Raw genomic sequence first — 17,639 nt, forward strand, 5'->3', positions numbered from 1 at the left:
GATTGGGTGTGATTAGTAAATGAGGACCGTGACTGACAGTTTAGAAAGCTATCAAGGCTAATGGATTTCTAGAAGGCTTTCGTAGCTAGTTAATGAAGTAAACACTTAGCAAGGCAAGCAAGAAGTTTGTCCTGTTTTACAGCTGAGGAAAGATGACCAGTTTTGCCCCAGGTCACCCAGACAGTTAGCACATATCACAGCTTTGACTAGAACTCAGCTCTGCTGTTGCTCAGCAACAACGCTGGCTCTAGCTTTAGATGAACTGTTTTGGTGGTTAAAAAAGGGCTCAGACTGATGGCCCGACCTGGCCCTTGCATAAACAAAGAGGGCTTTAAATTTTTGTACCCACGGTCCCAGAGGCTCTGTCACTCTGGGGGCTATTTATCCAGCCATGGGCATGGTCCTATGGTTTAGGCTATGCATATTGTCGCTACTCCACCTACCCAGCAACCTTCACTTTCTCGGCAAAGGGCTCACAGCACCGGGGCAGTAGTCACTTTTTTAGCTCAGGATTGTTCCCATAAGAAATCTACCCATTTTATGAGCTATTGGTTTAATATCACGGATACCAAAAGCTGAGTTTTTTGTTTTTTAAAGGGGAGGGGGAGACACATTAAGGACTCAGTCCCATAAAGTGCTTGGGTCAGTCAAGCAAAGCACTTGAGCACATGCTTAACATCAAGCACGGAGTGGCCCTGCAGCCTTCAGTAGAATGCCTCACCTACTTAAGTCTATTGTTGGATCAGGGCCCAAGCAGCCCATTCTAATTGTCTCACCTACACAACAATTCTACCCTCAGCTACTTCAAGGAGAGTTTTGCTCCAGTGGGTATTGATACATGATGACTGAGAGCAGAATTTTTGTTTAAAACATGAATTGGCAATTAACATTACCAATGAAGAGTAGCACTTCTAACAGGTTTTCTCCTCAGAGTTTGGAGTGATCACAATATTGTTTGTGTTCTAACACATTTTTTCATCCAAAGGTTTCTTGTGGAAGTAGGTGACTGCAAAAAACCTAATCGTTACAATGGAGTTTCCTCCTAACCATTTGTTTTGTATTTTCAGTAGTAGTGTGTTTTTAAAAGTTAGTTTGCTTTAGCTAATGATTCAAGCACGGTCTGCCCAGGAAAATGTTTCCAGTATTGTACATTTTACCAGTGTAATCCTTGACACAGAGTGCCCTTGTCTCAAGAAGAAGCCTCTTTAAAGAGAGAAATTCTCCACCTTTTGCTGATTGAGAAACAAACACGGGGGGACATAACTTCTCCAAACTGAGAATCAGAGAAGGAACAGAACTGAATTCTGATCTCTAGTCTTCTCCAGAGAGAAGGTTCCCTAAAGGTAGAAACAGATTTTTCTCCCATCCCCAAAGCAGCTCTCTTTAGTGCTCTCTGTACTTCTATAGCAAATCACTTTGTGCTGGATTTTTACACAAACCTCACCAAGGACACTGATTTCAGCTGTAGCATCTCTTGCTACTGCAAGCATGTGGCCAATTTCTCACTGAAATAGAAACTGAACCTTCCACTGCAGAGGATCCATAAATGAAGATATTTACACTGGTTCAGAAAAGTCTGACTTTATCCAAGGACATTGGCTGGTTTGAGAGATTAATATGCACCCTTAGCAACAACAGAAGTAATAAAAATAAATACTAATTCAAAAGGCCATATTAAATGCACCTTGATTACTGTACATCCATACAGATCTTCCTGCAGCGGGTCACAACAGCAAAACTATTACAAGCAAGCATCAACCTAGGAGAGAGAGTGCTCAAGTTCTCTAGTGGGTTCCCTTTGGTATTGTATAGAGTACATTGGCTATAGATCAAGAAATAAACAGCTGACATCAATGCCATCCTGAGATGGTTACTTACAAAGCAAGTATCCGGAACAGACTGAACAGAACAGGCAGAACCACAATTGTCTCCTTTTTTGCGACGTTTCCCTGGGTAACAGCTCCAATCCAAGACTGCGCGTAATACAATGCATCCAATAGGGAATCTTGTCCTGGGTAAGGCCAGAATCACCACCTAACTGTATCCTGCTACTTGCAAAGGAAGTGTTGTTAAAAGTGACCTGATTGAATAAGCAGGGGCAGCTGTTCTGAATATTTACTCCCTTTATCTTCAACAAAACTACTTCAGTCCCTTGGATTCGCTCTCACAAATGAAATTTGAGCAAAGGTGAGGTTTAAGACATTTGGCACAGGCCACTGCAACTGTCACGCTGGTGCTCAAACTGAAAACCCTTCCTCTTGATCTGTTCTTTGCCTGGGTTTGAAATCCTCCATTAGGGCACCTTTTACAAGCTTCTTGCTGGGTTTTAAGGTCAGGACACAGTACAGACTCGACTGGATTTTTGGTCCTTTAACTCCTGCCGCTTCTGAAGTTCTCTTGTAATTCGTCTCTTTATTCCGATTAAATACAGTTCTCGGTCAAACTGCCCTGCAGCGAGTGGAATGCTACAATAGAAAGAAAAGTTATTAGATTTGCACAATGTGCACAGCTAAATGCAAGGGAGCAGAAGAATGGGAGCAATGCCCCAAATCGGTACTGCCTTCATGGGATCAGCAACACTCTGTATTTATCATGCTGACATGGTCACATTTCACCCACACCAGAACAGAGCAACTGAGCAAATAGCAATTTTAACTGCACTGATTCCCCAAACACCCAGTCAGCACTATTTTCTAATGTATAGATTTTTTTCCATTTTGAATTACTTGGGCATGCAACTCCCAGGGAAGACACAACTACCCAGCTTCATGGATTTAAACCAATTCATTTTTACAAGCTGCTAAAACAGAACGGATGCAAGACAGTTTACATTTCTATAAGGTTCTGAATCCTAAAGGACCCCAAGATGCTTGGTAAGCTATATACATGCAGCTCTGCTGAAACGCAACCACTTCTGGGATGGGAGGACAAAAATCACTCCAACAGGGAAAAGGAAGTTTTGGGCAAGGAGAGAAGGGCCGCCTCCCCATTTCCTCTATAAAGGGCAATGACTGTCTCTCAAGTGAACATGCCTACATGATACACTGCACTGGACTCAAGTTATGTCCCTCAGAAAGACCAAGGAGGCTAGGAGCAGGAATTCTGCGACTGGCAGTCTGGTTTAAATGCTTTTCATAGTTTTCAGCATTGCTTCCAAATATCACACAGGGAGAACACAAATACAGCAGTGAGTTACAGAGGACTCAGTCCGTCTCAGGCACTCGTGACACCCTAAACCACGCATTCCTGAATGGAAACACGTCCTAGGAACTCACTGCAGCCTGATCACATGCACAGATGCACAAACAGGTCACTGACTTGTCTCTGCCGGGCCTCACTTTCACCCGGAACAGCCCGTACACTGGCCTGTGGTCTGACGTTTTGATCACTGAACAGGAGGAGTACTTCACTGCATGGATGTCATCCTTGTGACGGCTTCTGTATATCACTCTATCCTGGCAGGCCGAGAGAGAAAGAAGGAGGGAAACAGATCGTCACTACCCTTTGCCCATCTGCCTTGGAGAAAGGCACCTGTTTGCTAAAGACAAGTTAATTTAAAAACACTCACTTTTAGAAGTGCCCTTCAATCAAAGGAACTCTGAGCCCTGTGCAGGGACTCATTCCCCGCTCCCCGTCCTAACACCCCTGGGATGGAGACAGCACAGTGACGCATGCATACAGCTCTGTGTGGGTGAGAATTCCCTCTCAGTGAGCTTCCATGTCCTTCATGGCTGACCATCTAGACCCGAAGTGGGACAGCTGTCATTGCCACGTCGCACCTTTTACGTGGCAGGGGACGGGCCCCTGCATCTATGTATTTGAGGCTCCAGTAACCCTTCCCCTAGCCCAACCCTTATGCGCCACTCTGCTCAGGGGTGACATGGAAGTTCCCAGTATGGCTGTTTGATCAGGCAGACACACTGGTGGGAAGCACATCTCCATCAGTCCCCCAGGACGGGGGAGGATTTTCTCCCTTCAAGAGCCCAGAACTGCGATGCAGCTGTGATGAGGTGTTTGCCCCACACTAGCCTGGAAAGGGTTAATGTGGCTCAGAAGGGGTTAAGTAGCCTGATGGGCCACACCAGAGGGAGAGTTAGACTTGATAATCAAGCACTGAGGGAGGCTGAAAGAGCTCAGCTGGGCAGGAGCAGGCGGATGGTATAAGACCAGGAAATGAGGGCAAAAGGGGGCTGCAGCATGGAAGCCTGCAGTTACTCTCTGAGCTGAGAGAGAGAAAGGAGGAGACCCAGGGGGAGAGCAGAACCCCTAGGCTCCTGGCCATGAGTGAAGGGTTTATCTGGAAGGCTGATGGAGTGCCAGCCTGGTAGAGGTGGAGCAGGAAAGGGCCTAGGGAAACAGCAGCCGGGTTTGGGATGGTGCAGACCCTGGCCACTGATTTGAGGGTCCCTGAGCTGGAACCTGGAGTAGCGGGCAGGCCCGGTTCCCCACACCCACCACTGGGGAAGTGGCATAGTCTTGAACTGGAGGACTGCCGGGAATGATGCCCGGTCAGCCAGCCCAGCGAGACTGATTCCCAGGAAGGGAAACTACACTGACCTGGCCAGAGGGCCAAGCCATAAAGAGGAAGCATTGCAACTCCTGGAGCACGAGAGGCGCCACATGAGAGACAGGAAGGGTGTCGGACCAGGCAGAGCTATTTCCCACTCAGAAGGAGAAACCCAGCCATGAGCAGAGAACCTGTTGCAGTGGCCAACAGGGATTTTTAGTTCATTACAGCTCCAGAAGCGTGTTTATAAGTAACCCGTACCGTGTACGAAGGCGTCCTCTGCTTGGAAGTAGTGTCGTAGCTATCCTGCCCTATGTCGAACTTGTAGGAAGGATAGAAATGAATGGCAGCCTCCTGGAACCCTTTGAAAATAGCCCCTGCAGGGGAAGGGGAGGCAGCATGAAGAACAAAGCGATTCTTCCCTAGTAACCGAGCATGACAGCATCTGTGCATTGACAACGCACATTTGAAAAGCAGTTTGCCAACCTTGGCTAGAAACTAACCCAGTACCATACAGGGCTACAAAACCTGACCCAGACAGCATAGAGAACTGGAGAACTACTACTAATGCTTGGCATTTTTATGGTACCTTCCATTGAAATCCTCAGCATGCTTTGCAAATCAATCAACTCTAAGCACCCCTGCAGGATAAGGGAATTATATCCATTTTACAGAGCAGTAAGCAGAGGCACAGAGCACTCCACCTAGATGCAGGGGTGACCACCGCAACTCTAGAGGCAGTAGGACCCAGGTTATGGAGTTAACATGATGTTTGCTGCCATCACATTGTTCACTTGGGCATTCTATCCCTTTCCCCGCCCTGTGTTTCTCATCTGTTTAGACTGTAAGCTCTTTGGGGCAAGGACAGTCTTCTACCCTCGGTTTGTGCAGCACCTGGCACAATGGAGCCCCAGGCTTGGCGGGCCCTTATGCGCCACCATAATAAATATGATTAATAATAACTGACTGCCTTGGCAGGAGCACGTGGAACGTCAGGCAGAACACAAGCATTCAGATTCCTAGTCCTCTGCTTTGACGTGTCATTAGATTTGAAAGCTACTGGCTTTCGCCTTCCAGAGCAATGCCCTCACTTATTTCAGCGGCTATCCAAAAAGTAAGGAGAGGGCTGTAGAAATTCACGTGCTTGGAAATCTGCAGTCAGTGGGGGGGAAGAGGCAGGAAGTCCCTTACCATCATTCATTTCTTTAATGAGTTGGTCATACTGCAATAGCTTGGACATGTCTGTTTCCAGATTCTGATTCAGGATTGAATCCACGCCCTCGCGATCCTTGTTTAGTCGGAAATTGAAGTCTCCAAACCAGAACACCTCGTCGAACCGAGTTGTGACGTCAGCTGCAAAGCCAAGCAAGACAGGCTGTCAGCCCGATTTCTGCCTTTTTTGGGGGGGGGAGTGGGGGGGGGGAAGAGGCACCAAGTTAACCCATAAACCCTTCCACTAGATGTGCATACGCATGCATACAAACAGAGACACAGATTCACACTCTTCAGGATTCTGGTCACATCAAGTTACTTACAAGGGCTGGATCGATAGGGATTTGTATCTGGGACGTTCTTGGGAAGTGCAAGTGCTTGGATGGTTTTATTGTAGTCCAACATCCTCTCATACACTTTACCATCCCCCGCTGAAAAAGAGATGCATAAACACAGCAAATTCACGTGGAAAGGGGAGATATCTGAGTAGCAGCAGCCGCAAAAGCAAGGAGCTAGGACGGGATGCAACAGAGAACAGAAGGAGTCCGTGGAGGGATTCAAAGCAGGTGTGACGGAATGAGAGATGAGAGAGAATTTTTGCCGCTGTTCTCTGTATGAACTGTGGGTGCTGGGAGACCAGAGAGGAGCTTATAGTAATGAAGCCAGGAGAGGAGGGTTTTAGGTGTGTGGTTAAAGGGAAAGGCTCAGATCTCAGAAACGCAGTGAAGGCAGCAGTTCAGACACGCCACCAAGGAGTTCATTCCACACTGTGTTTGCTCACAGCTTAAATCGTGGGGTGTGCTATAGCAAAAAGTAGATTAAAATAAGGAATTCATACACTTTACCAGTACCAAGAGCAAAAGCATGGTAGCTTCATATTGGTGACAGTCGTAGAGGGGTAAGTAATACAGCAAATGGGCACATGTATTGTGTAAGCCAGTTGAAGCAATCTTTCCCCCCCAAGCAGGACATTTGTGTTAAGTATGTAACTGACTCACATGTGAAATGGGACGTGATGAAGAGGAAGGAAGTCCCAAAGAACGTAAAGCAGATTCCCAGGGCGCCCTTGGTTTTGATCTGAGACACAATGCGAGTGGTCACAGTGGCGTATTCCACCTCTGCAGAGAGAAGGGAAAGAAGTTGCAGCTGCGACAGGAAGCCTATTGAAACTGCACTGTGGGGAGGAAAAGGATGAGGAAGGGAGTAGGGGGCAGTCATTTAATCAGACTGCTGCACTGTTTGACAGGGCTCCCAGGATCCCAGCACACTTCACCAACTTCACACTCCCGGCATCACTGCAGTACAACCACCCTCCGGCACAGGCGCAGCCAGGGACACACACTGCCAAACAACAATGGAGTGGGGGAATAGTCTGGATCAGGACATAGGGGAAACACCCAGAAAATGCCCCAGGTTTGTGAAGGTCCACATGGAACACACAGCACCTCTGCTGTCAAGTTGCCATCTGTGATCACATACAGCAAAACGAATGTCACTCAGCTTGTCTATCTGGGAATCTACCCTTCAGAAGATTCCCATCCTGGTGGGAGTGAACCTCAGCTCAAGGGAGTCCAGAGGTTTCAAACACAAGGCTTAGTCCTCATCCCCTCCGGCTTATGGTTCATCACAAATATGTAGGTTACCCCGCTCCCGAGAGGTGCTGAGCGCTCATGACTCTCCCCCCCCCCCCCCCGAGTTCCCCAAAGGCTTGATTCATTTGGCATTGCAGGCTACTTCTCAGAGTTTGGGCATCACGAACACTTCCGGCACGTAAGGGGACACTATACATTTAATTGATGCCAGTCTCTGAGGTTTCCACCCACCATTACAACCCTCCCTGTTCCAGACAGTACCATGCAATATTTTCCTCTCTGAAGTCTCCAGTGCTTAATTAACAATGTACCTGAGCAGAACCAGATGAGGTCTCTTCTTATGAACACTGACATGTAGAGAACTCCATGTGCAGCTGAATACAGCATGACGTAATGGGGTCCCAGTGTCTCCTGCAGACGGATCTCCCACTCTCTTCTATGGGAGACAACAAAAACACCATAGCTACAACACAACTACAGAACAATGTGGAGGGGAGGAATTGTATCCCAGCCTGTGGGCAGTAGGAGAGAGAGATGTAGCCCTCGGGAAATGCCAGAATGATGGCCACTGGTGATGAGGAGGAAGGTCAGAGTGATGAGGAAGATAATGGAATTCTTAAGTAATCAACATAATTAATACATAATCTATAGATCAGGCTACAGAGGAACAGAATGAGCAGGCAGGAAACCAGCAGTGTGAGGGTGCGGGCACTGCTACCATATAAGGGCTTTCACGGCAAACCTCTGCCAAAACAATGGTGCACTGGGCTGATCAGAAGACAAACAGCTTTTTAAATTGATGTATAAAACCTACAGGCAAACACAGTAAGCACCTTGTCGTTTGTACACAGAAGGTTCACTCTGACACAGTTTTATATAGCAAGAGATCACAGGCTAAGAGGAAGTGCCAGAGTGTGTTCTGAAAATCTTGGAAGGATGCTAAGAATGAATGCACACCCAGAGCACCTTTCAGCCAGCCTGAAACCTCACAACACCCTAGTGAGCTAACCTGCTTAAGGTCATACAAGCCAGCAGCAGAGCTGAAAGTTCCCAGTGAAATCAAGGGAGTTTTGCTTGCCTTCAGCAAGAGGAGGATTGAGCTCAAATTTCACAGATGGTAAGTGGGTAGGGCTATTAGGACATTTAATAAAGATACCCTCTAGGACTCATTTTTCCTGATGCTGAGGAACTCACAGATTTATGAAATATAAATCAATTTTAATAAAGGCAATTTCTTTGTTTTTAACGTACTGATAACTAATTTAAAAAGAAAAAACCCAGCAGTGATTAGCAAGTGACGAGGGTGCCTCTTGGTTACACTTTTTCTGCTACCTGTCGGGACAGCCTTCTTGAACCCCGATGACATACATGTCCTGCACATAGTCAGGATCCGCTGGGAACAAGAAGTCATCCAGGTTCTCTGGAAGTTCCTGCAATAAAAAGGAAGAGACGCACAGTGTCTGTTATACAAACATTTAGAAAAGGAGAGGGGGGAAAAATCCAGAAAGGCTTAAAGCTTAATGAGTTAATAAATCATTTACAACCACTGCTAATATTTTGTACTTACATAGCATTTCAGATCTAAAAGGCTCAACATTAATCAAGTCTAATAACCTCCCTGCCCTGTAGCTGAGCCTCATGGTACCAATGCTGTAGATATGGGAATTGAGACCCAGAGGGGTGAAGTGTTTTGGTTAAGGTCACACAATGAATGCTGTGGCCTAGTGTGTATTTATTTAAGATCAGTTTAGAGGCTTATATACAGACCTCTTTAAGGTCCTGATCCCAAGAGGTGCTGAGCACCTGCATCCCCCGTTAAACTCATCTACTGTTCCTCAATAGCTCCTGGCTCAGTCCCTAAGTCACTCGGCTGCCGCAATCTCAGGTTTCTGTGCTGTGCAGAGATGTAGTTATGATTATGTTCCCCCTCCGAGAAGCTTTCTCCATAAGCAATTGTGCATCACACAGATTAATAGGGCCCTCACTCCTAATTGAGGCCCTTGGGAGCACCCACAATACAAATTAAAAAAAAAAAAAAAAGCTGCTGTTCCCAGCTTCCTGCTTTCTCTATGCCAAATACTACAAGGTCACAGAACGTCACCATTACAATGGCCACTTCTACTCAACTGAGACTGTGCAAGAGGGGATCCAAGGACACATGAGGAAGGCTGAGCAGCCTTAGAGACTAAGCTACTCAGGCAGATGAGGATCAACATCATAAAGATATTGAAAGTGACAATTTCGCAAGAAGCAGTAACTCTAGTTCCTTTAACAAACACAGGGGGAAATATGCACTGGCAAGAGCGGGATTCAGGTGACACGTCCCCACCTTCTGGCCTTGCATGTTCCAGGTGGCCACAAATATTCCAATGCTCCGATCAGGGAAATATCTGCTCAGTTCTTCTGCTCCCAGCAATGCACCATTAGCTAGAAGGCTTCCTTCCAAATAGCTTCTGTGAAACAAGGAGAGGGAAATGTATTTTAAAAACTCCATATTGTTAAAAAGGCATATAAGCAAACGCTCTGATTGCTGGAATCCTGATGTGCATCACTTAAGATTTGGGTCTATTCTTGACAATATTTAGCATTTTTACAGTACTTTGTCTATTAAAAGTTCCTTTAAAAATGAGCCAATATTCACAACCTTCAGAAATGCAGTTTTAAATGGTGAGTTACTTCCAGGGAAAGACGACACGACACTGAACGAGGAATCTGGCCAGAACACCAGGGTCTGCACAGTTTTTTGTGGAAAGTGCCACAAGACTTTTAACGCCCACAAGTGGTCAGGTTTGCCTGATGTCTTAGTAAAGAGAGAACAATTCTAGCAGCTACCCACTCTTCTGTTACACAGGGGCACCGGTCAGTAATGGCTCAGCAGGAACAATGCAATGTACTGAATCACTAATACCACTTCCTGCAGCACCAGGGTGCTCCTTGGGGGTCTTCACATCCACTGAAGTGAAGTACGGAACTGGCCCAAGTCTGCTTTAGCTTGGGAGGTGGATGAGATCATTGTCTGAGAGGGCACCAGGCCATAAGCCAGAGACACTGAAGATCTGAAGCACACAAAACAAAGCAGAATAGCTTGGAGTTCTCAGAGGTCTTCTTATAGCCGAACAGAACACGGCATCATGTCTCCCGGCATGCAGGCCTCCTGACTATACACTAAACCGGAAGGGACATTTTAAAATAGCCAAGCTGTATCAGTTACAACATCCAATTTCGAGAGCTCTCTCAGAGCGCTGCCAAAGCTCCTTGCTGTTCTCCCAAGTGATCCCCACTCATCTCTGACCAATGCTCAGACTGGCGCTGGGAGGCTCTGGAGGAACACGTCCCCTCACCTTCGGGGAAAGGAACTGGACAGAACTCCAGGAAGGCACACTATAACCAGAAGGGACGTATTAGAGGCCACCCACATTTTGCTGAATATCTAACTGAAGTATCAAGTCCAGCTCCAGTTAAAGTTGTGTTCACACTCCGAGGAGAAAACCCTCCTCTAGCTTTGGGATAGTTCTGATAATGCTCCACTAACACGATAGGAGGAGCCACGTAAGTATATCAATACAGCTGGCAGATGGGATGCTATAAGCGAGTATATTTATTTATTCAGCAGAGAAAAAGGCAGGCTGATCTCGGTCTGAAATGTTCTAAAGAACGTGAATTTGGGAGGAGAGTGAACTGAGAGCTCAGGCACTTGGAAATGGCATGTAGTCACACCTCACTAGATCACTGTTCCAAAACAACACAGCCTGGTGGGAACAGAAGTTGATACTATTCGCCTGTTCACTGGCTTGTGGAAAATGAATCTGACAGGCACAGCTCAGTTCCCACAAAAAGTACCCACTGAATGCCACCTTTAGCGTTCATCTCAGTGGAGAGTTCAAGGACTGAATGAGCTACAAACACTGAATTAGCCTCTTGTTCCTAGTCTCTTCCAGACAGGGCAGAGACATATTGGCACATCAGAGTCGGGAAGCTTGCAGTGATGTCACCTGTGCTGTACCTGGTGTGTGGTTATACTTCTTCCAGCACTAAACTCACACACAGGAAAAAAATAGAGTGACTGGTCTGATGTCACAGCCTCACCAAGAACCAGCATCTAACATAATATGAACTTGTTCACCTTATGAAATAAAAAAACTACAACAGCTCCTGCATTAGGCTGCAGGGAACTAAGGAGTCAAATTAAAATAATCTTAGCCTCATTTCAGGGCACTCTGTCAAATAAAACTTTTTAAAATAAAAGGTTTCTGGAGCTCTAAATAAAATATGTGAAATTCAAGGCAGTTCGATAATTTCCCCATCTCCTCCTGTGAGTCCTACAGAGAATCTACTGCTAGCAATGGTCAGGGCCTCATCAGGGACTCAGACGAAAGGAGAACAGGCTGAATTAACACATCTAATCTGGTGTAGTTTGTGGAGCCTTAAACCCTGCAACTAATGATGACAAAATAATGTCAGCGAATGCAGGATCTGACCAATGGTTCACTTCACTCTGTGTCCTAATTCCAACAGCTGCTTCAGAGAAAGGTGCAAGAAAACCCATAATAGACAATTGTGCAATAACTTGCCCATAGGGGAAATTTCTTCCTAATGCCAGATAATTACCTGCTGACTTGTACATTAAGGTATGACGATTTATATCCCTTATAATTATTTAGTCTATCTAATGTAATTGTTGTTATTAATCTTATTGCTCATTCAAATGTCTAATATCCTTTTGAATCCTGCTAAGATGTTGGCTGCATCATCATCTTGTGGCAATGAGTTCCAGATGCTATTGTGTGTTTGAGTGAAACCTAAAAATTCTCAAGTATCAGAAGAAAATTAAAACAGTAACTGGGGTGGACAGATAGTCAAACACCTTCCTTCTTAGTGTCTGGAAATGCCCCAGTATAGAAACTGGACTATAACCATTGTTATTTATTATTAATAATAGATTGCTGCTTTCCGCTTTGAGGGCTGTATAAATTAAGGTTATGCTGGCAGCTAGATGAGAAGGGCTCTCAAGCCTGTTCCCTCCAGAACTGCTGAATCCTCCTGAACGTGGGGGATAAATGAGGAAGAGATACACATGAGAAGCACTGTAGGAGAATGGGCAATATTCAGATCCAGTTTGGGGCTCAGCTATTAACACCCCATAAAGCTGGAGACTGCATGGAAGCAGGGTTTTGATTTGGGCTTTCTCTGCTTTTCAAACATTTCCCTAGCTTTCTGAGCTACAACCAGGCATTCATAAAATACGGCATTTAGTTCTGGGTATGGGGTTCCTGAGGATACTACCGACTTCAGAGAGATTCCACCAGTTCACTGCTTTTCTTGGATTTATTCCCTCTTCATTCTGAAGAACACAAGCCCTTCTTCATACCCTTTTCTGTAACCTACTCCAGAAGGTAGCGAGGGGGGAAGAGGCAGAATTGTGCTCTCTCCGAAGGGGATTCTAGCAAAGCTGTAGTCTAGGATTTCCTGCGAGACACAGATGAAATAGTTGTTGACAAGTGGCCCGATCCTGTGAGAAGCTACATACTTTGTATGAGGTGCTGAGCAGCCTTAGTTCCCACGGACAGGAACACACTTTCAGCAAAACTAGGAACTGCCATTGCTCTGCCACATTAGCAGATGATGTCACCCCTGCCATTCATTAGCTAATTCTCTTCTCTTCTGAGAGTGGCAGGTAAGTCCTTGGCTGGTACTACGTGACCTCTTTTAGCAGTGGACAAATGGACTCAGACCACTCTATTTGCCAGTTCTGACAAGATTCCAGCCATCTCAATTTGACTCATAACAGATCCACTTAAATGATCAGATGCCTATGTTAGGGGCTGATCCTGAAGGGTGCTAAGCACCTACCACTCCCACTGAATCCAATGGAAAAGGCAGGTGCACAGCACCTCTCCTTGAATAAACTATTCTTGTCAGATTTATGGATGCTGATAAATTGTTTACTTTCCCCTCCCGTGCAGAAAAAGGAAATAAAGATGAACTGGACATTGGAATTTTCTGATCAGATATCACTGAAAATCATGCAGCTTCTGTTAAAGAAAAAAGCCCTGTTTTAACTAGTAGCTTCAGCTAGAATATCTAGATTTTGGGGTTCCCCCTGCCCCAGCCATGAAACGTTTTAATTCCAACTAAATATATTTTTTAAAAATACGCTGAAGGTTACTCCTAACCCTAATCAACCACACCTACCATTTCTTAGGTTTCAAACCAGCTACTAATGTGTTATCAGAAAGCTGAAAGTAATAAACCTTTGAATCATTTTTCATGTGACAATACGTTACAGCATGAAAAAAACATCATGTTTGGCACTTATCCTGAGCCTTTCATCTTCAAAACCGTTCAAAACATTAACCTTTACAGCTAAGCCTGTGAAAAGCATTCTGCTATGAAGCCTGGATTAATACAGCCAGTGCTTGTGCTCTCAAATACGTCCTGCACTTCCTGGACAAGTGACGCACTGATCCAACCCCAGTGTTTCTTGCTAGCATGCTGCTCTTCTGAGAAGCTGGGTCCATAAGCAGCCATTCAAAAATGTATTCACTTGCCCTTCCCCACAGCAGTGAAAATAATGGGAACAACTAATGATAACTTACTCACTGGTCAAGTTACTTGCTCCAGACAAACAGAATTCTGCAAGGCAGCTGGCCTTCCCTCTTCGATAAAAAGCTGCAGAACGTACCTGTTTCGGACATCCTTGGCACGAAGGGGGGTGAGCAGGCTGAACGTAGACTTCATGGAGTCTGTGGAACAGCTATCACAGACCATCCCGCTGGTGTGCAGCCGGGTATCACTCAGGCTGCTGCTGGCCCTTTCAGACCTGCTCTGAGAACCATGTTGGTAATCCAGGTAATCTGAGTCGATCCTATTAGCTGTCCTCAGCACATGAGAGGCCACACTGACTTTCAGGGGGGGCAGTGGTCGAGAGGGTGTTACTTTGGACAGCCGGGGCTTGCTGCCTGAAGGTTCTTTCCCTTGCAGAAGCGCCACAGAGGCACTGGGAACCTCAGAGACCTGTTTCTCTGGATCAGAAATGCTACCCTTGTTCTTCCCATAAGGGCTCGGTTCCGAGGCATCCTGCAAGTTGCGCAAAGAACCTGGATCGCCAGAGGGTGCCGTTCTGCTCCTGGTGGGAGGACTCAGGGAGGACTCCTGGAGAGAGCCATTGGAGGAGCTTGTCTCATTGGGATCGATCAGATTTTCCTGACTCGTTCGAAACAGTCTCCTCCTCCTCCAGCTTTTCTCATCAAGAGATGATGCTCGTGCCAGTCTGGGTTTCCTGGGAGGCTTCGGAGTGACAGATTTAATCTTCATATTGGGTTTGATTTCATTGGGGGGAAACCTTAAGGTGTCATTTAAAAAGGATTCTATGTCTGGATGATCCTCAAGTGCAAGCACCTTGCTGTCACCAGCCTCCTTCCTCACACTTCCACCAGCCTTCTTCACTTGCTGGTCCTGTTGCACTCTGCCCTCTCTGCTGGAAGTAACACATGCCACGGCATGGTGGGGAAATCCATTTGGAGTGTTCATTCTCCTCCCATGTACCAGCTATGGACCCCACCTCACAGGGTCAGTCCCTCAAATAGCCATCTTCATTTACTGAATAGTTTTGGCTCCCAGGGCTGTGTGCTGAGATGTTTGAACCAAAATAAAGAGATCTGGAATGTGAATACAGCTGAGTCTTTTCCCAGGAAGGAAGGGAAGTTATGTGAGTAACAAGATGCATGGCTGGAAAAGCCTTAGAGGTGAGACACCTGCAATTTCCCAAAAGAAACACAGAACTGTAACAACCTGCAGAGCCATACACTGTAAACACAGGCATTTTACAATAAAATCATGTGATTACATAACACCTTCCACTGGAGAATCTCAAAGCATTTTCCAAACTTTAACAAGCCCCTGTAAAAAAGGTCCCTTTTACAGAAGGGGCAATTTAGGTCCAGGAGAGTAAAGTGACTTCCCAAGGATTATATGTGACAGAACTGGAACTAGATTCCCAGCTAGGTGCGTTATAAGAGGACAGGATGTTCATTCACTTTAGCACAGCAGGAAATGGAAATTAAAACCCCAAACACGTTACCACCTTAATCTTTGAGGCTTTCAGATGGTCACTCTCTGTAGTAATTCATTAGTGCAGGTTGGTAAAACATTCAGCACCACAAGTCAGGAAGTTTCAATGATCTCGGTCTGTAACAATCCCATATCACCATAATCAATTAAGGTATATCTTTGGCTCCAAAACACATAGCCACTACCGCTTGAGCTGAAGAAGATTCTCCATTAGTTGCAGCAGCATTAGGAGTCATATCCTGTATGGGACACAGCTTTGGGATCCACAAACAACTCCTTACTGTGGAAAGGCAAGGTGCTTGTCCCTATAACCGCAAGCAAACAAATCTACCCAATTGCAATGCTGCAATACATAGCTCAACAGAGTCTCACCTGACAGGTGTGAAATGCAAAGCTGATCAGAGTTATCCTGTTAACTATAAATCAAGCCTGAATGCTCTCTTAATCTTCTCAGCATGTATAAGGTCAGTAAGTGTATGATCTCTTGTGGCCTGGCTTCACCACCGATTCTTTATTATTATTAATGTGGCACCAAAAGGGTACTAGGAGCTCTGTGGCCTTTTAACCCCTCTGTGATGAAATTTACTCACCTGTAAAGTGGGCCTACTACTACTAACCTGCCAGAGAGGAGCCTTATGAAACGTAGGCCTCAACTACACACAAGATTGCATACATTTAGTTAAACTGGTGCAAACCCCTCTGATTTTGGTTTAAGAGCGGCATACTTCGTTTTAGCATAAACCTGTTTCTAACTGATTTAGAGGTGAACCAAAATAAATCAAAAACCCTTTGAGACTCTTGGATTCAAATCACCATACAATGTATTATTTTCTAAGGTACCCTGTAAGAGAAGTTCTGCTGGTAATGCAAATAATAAATACTACAGTACTACGGCTAGAGTAATTGGAGCAGCATAAGAACCTGGAAAGAAGAAATGCAGAGCTGCTTTAGTTGACCAAAGGAAGGATTCCAGGTTGGATTCCTGTTCAGCCGTAACACTATGCTGCCGCGAAAGGGCCGGTCACTCGCAGCACCTGGGAAAAGTATTTTTCTCCAAAGGGGGCTGGAGCCTGGGACATTTCAGTGACCTGATGGACCCAGACTCTGAGCAGCCTGGTTAGGAAAGGCCACCCCACCCGCTCCCCTTCCCTGGGGCAGGAACCCTCACACCTCGGCCAGAGCTTTGTGCTAATGTTATAAACAGGCATTTCACGGCAGGCAAGTGTGTGTGTGTGTGTGTGTGTGTGCGCGTGCATATGGAGGGGGGGGCACAGACAGTGTGTGTGTGTGTGTGTGTCTATATATATTGGGGGGGAGACAGATTGTGTCTGTTGATACTGGGGGGCAAGACACACAGTGTGTTTGTGTACGGGGGGCTCGGACTGTGTGTGTGTGTGGGGAGGGACTGTGCATGTACACAGCAGGGACACCTACACCCGGTGTGCGGGGGGGGGGGGGGGAGACCCCCCCTGTGTATAGCGGGGGGGGGCTGGGCGGGGGTGCAGGAGGGGCTCAGACCCTGCGGGGGGAGGGGGGCACACAATGTGTGTGTGTGGGGGGGGGGCTCAGACCCTGCGGGGGGGAGGGGGGGCACACAATGTGTGTGTGTGTGTGGGGGGGTCAGAAGTGTACGTGCCGGCCGGGGCAGGGGGACACGCCGACCCTACGGGCGGGGGGAGCGGGGACGAGGCCGCGGGGCCCGGCAGCAGCTCATCACCCCTCGGCCGTGCTGGGAGAAGGGCCCAGCGGGAGTCGCCGGCGCCCCGGCCGCCGCCCTCACCTCCAGTCCGCGTCGGCGGCCAGCGAGCAGCCCGCGTCCCGGCCTTAGCAACCGGCTGGGCGGCAGCCGCGGGCCAGAGCCAGGGCCGCCCCTGACAACGAGCGGCCGGGCCGGGCCTCGGCTAGCCGCAGCCCACCGCGAGCGCGCCCTGCCGCCGGGAGGAGGGACCGGCGCCGGGCAACCGGGCCCCAGCCAGCTCCGGTCCCGAGCCCGGCCCGAGCCCCCCACACCAGGCCTCCGAACCGCCTCGCTGCGGGTGCTCGGCGCTGCCCGCCCGGAGAGAGGCTCCCAGCTCCCGGGAGCGGCCCGGCTTGCACTCAAAGGCAGGCGGCTCCCCCTTCTGCGAAGGGATGTTTCAGGGCCTGAGGCCGCTGGACGGGTGGAGGAGGAAGCGTTGTTCACCGGCAGGTGATTCCAGCCGCCGTCCGCGGCAGGGGCGGCTGCACTGGTCTCCCCAGGCACTGGGTCTGGCTGCAGT

At 47.3% G+C, this 17,639-nt stretch overlaps 1 protein-coding gene across 2 annotated transcripts; it reads right to left on the reverse strand.

The window, feature by feature from the left end:
* Nucleotides 1–7: 7 nt before the first annotated feature.
* Nucleotides 8–17,268, reverse strand: INPP5E (inositol polyphosphate-5-phosphatase E). 2 transcript variants are annotated; one of them, XM_067541822.1, is made up of 11 exons: nucleotides 17,162–17,268; nucleotides 13,994–15,065; nucleotides 9,641–9,764; nucleotides 8,644–8,741; nucleotides 7,623–7,747; nucleotides 6,718–6,837; nucleotides 6,043–6,150; nucleotides 5,699–5,860; nucleotides 4,769–4,884; nucleotides 3,319–3,455; nucleotides 8–2,465 (listed from the first exon to the last, which is right to left on the reverse strand). In XM_067541822.1, the coding sequence occupies exons 2-11, from the start codon at nucleotides 14,839–14,841 to the stop codon at nucleotides 2,333–2,335; spliced, it is 1,971 nt and encodes a 656-aa protein (XP_067397923.1). In that variant the 5' UTR covers nucleotides 14,842–15,065; nucleotides 17,162–17,268; the 3' UTR covers nucleotides 8–2,332. The 2 variants fall into 2 exon arrangements, with proteins under 2 accessions (XP_067397923.1, XP_067397922.1); XM_067541821.1 differs by lacking the exon at nucleotides 17,162–17,268 and adding an exon at nucleotides 15,395–15,565.
* Nucleotides 17,269–17,639: the final 371 nt, after the last annotated feature.

This window comes from Emydura macquarii, unplaced genomic scaffold, assembly GCF_026122565.2.
Source record: "Emydura macquarii macquarii isolate MOO-44397 ecotype Brisbane River unplaced genomic scaffold, CSIRO-AGI_Emac_v2 contig_691, whole genome shotgun sequence".
Lineage (NCBI taxonomy): Eukaryota > Metazoa > Chordata > Testudines > Chelidae > Emydura > Emydura macquarii.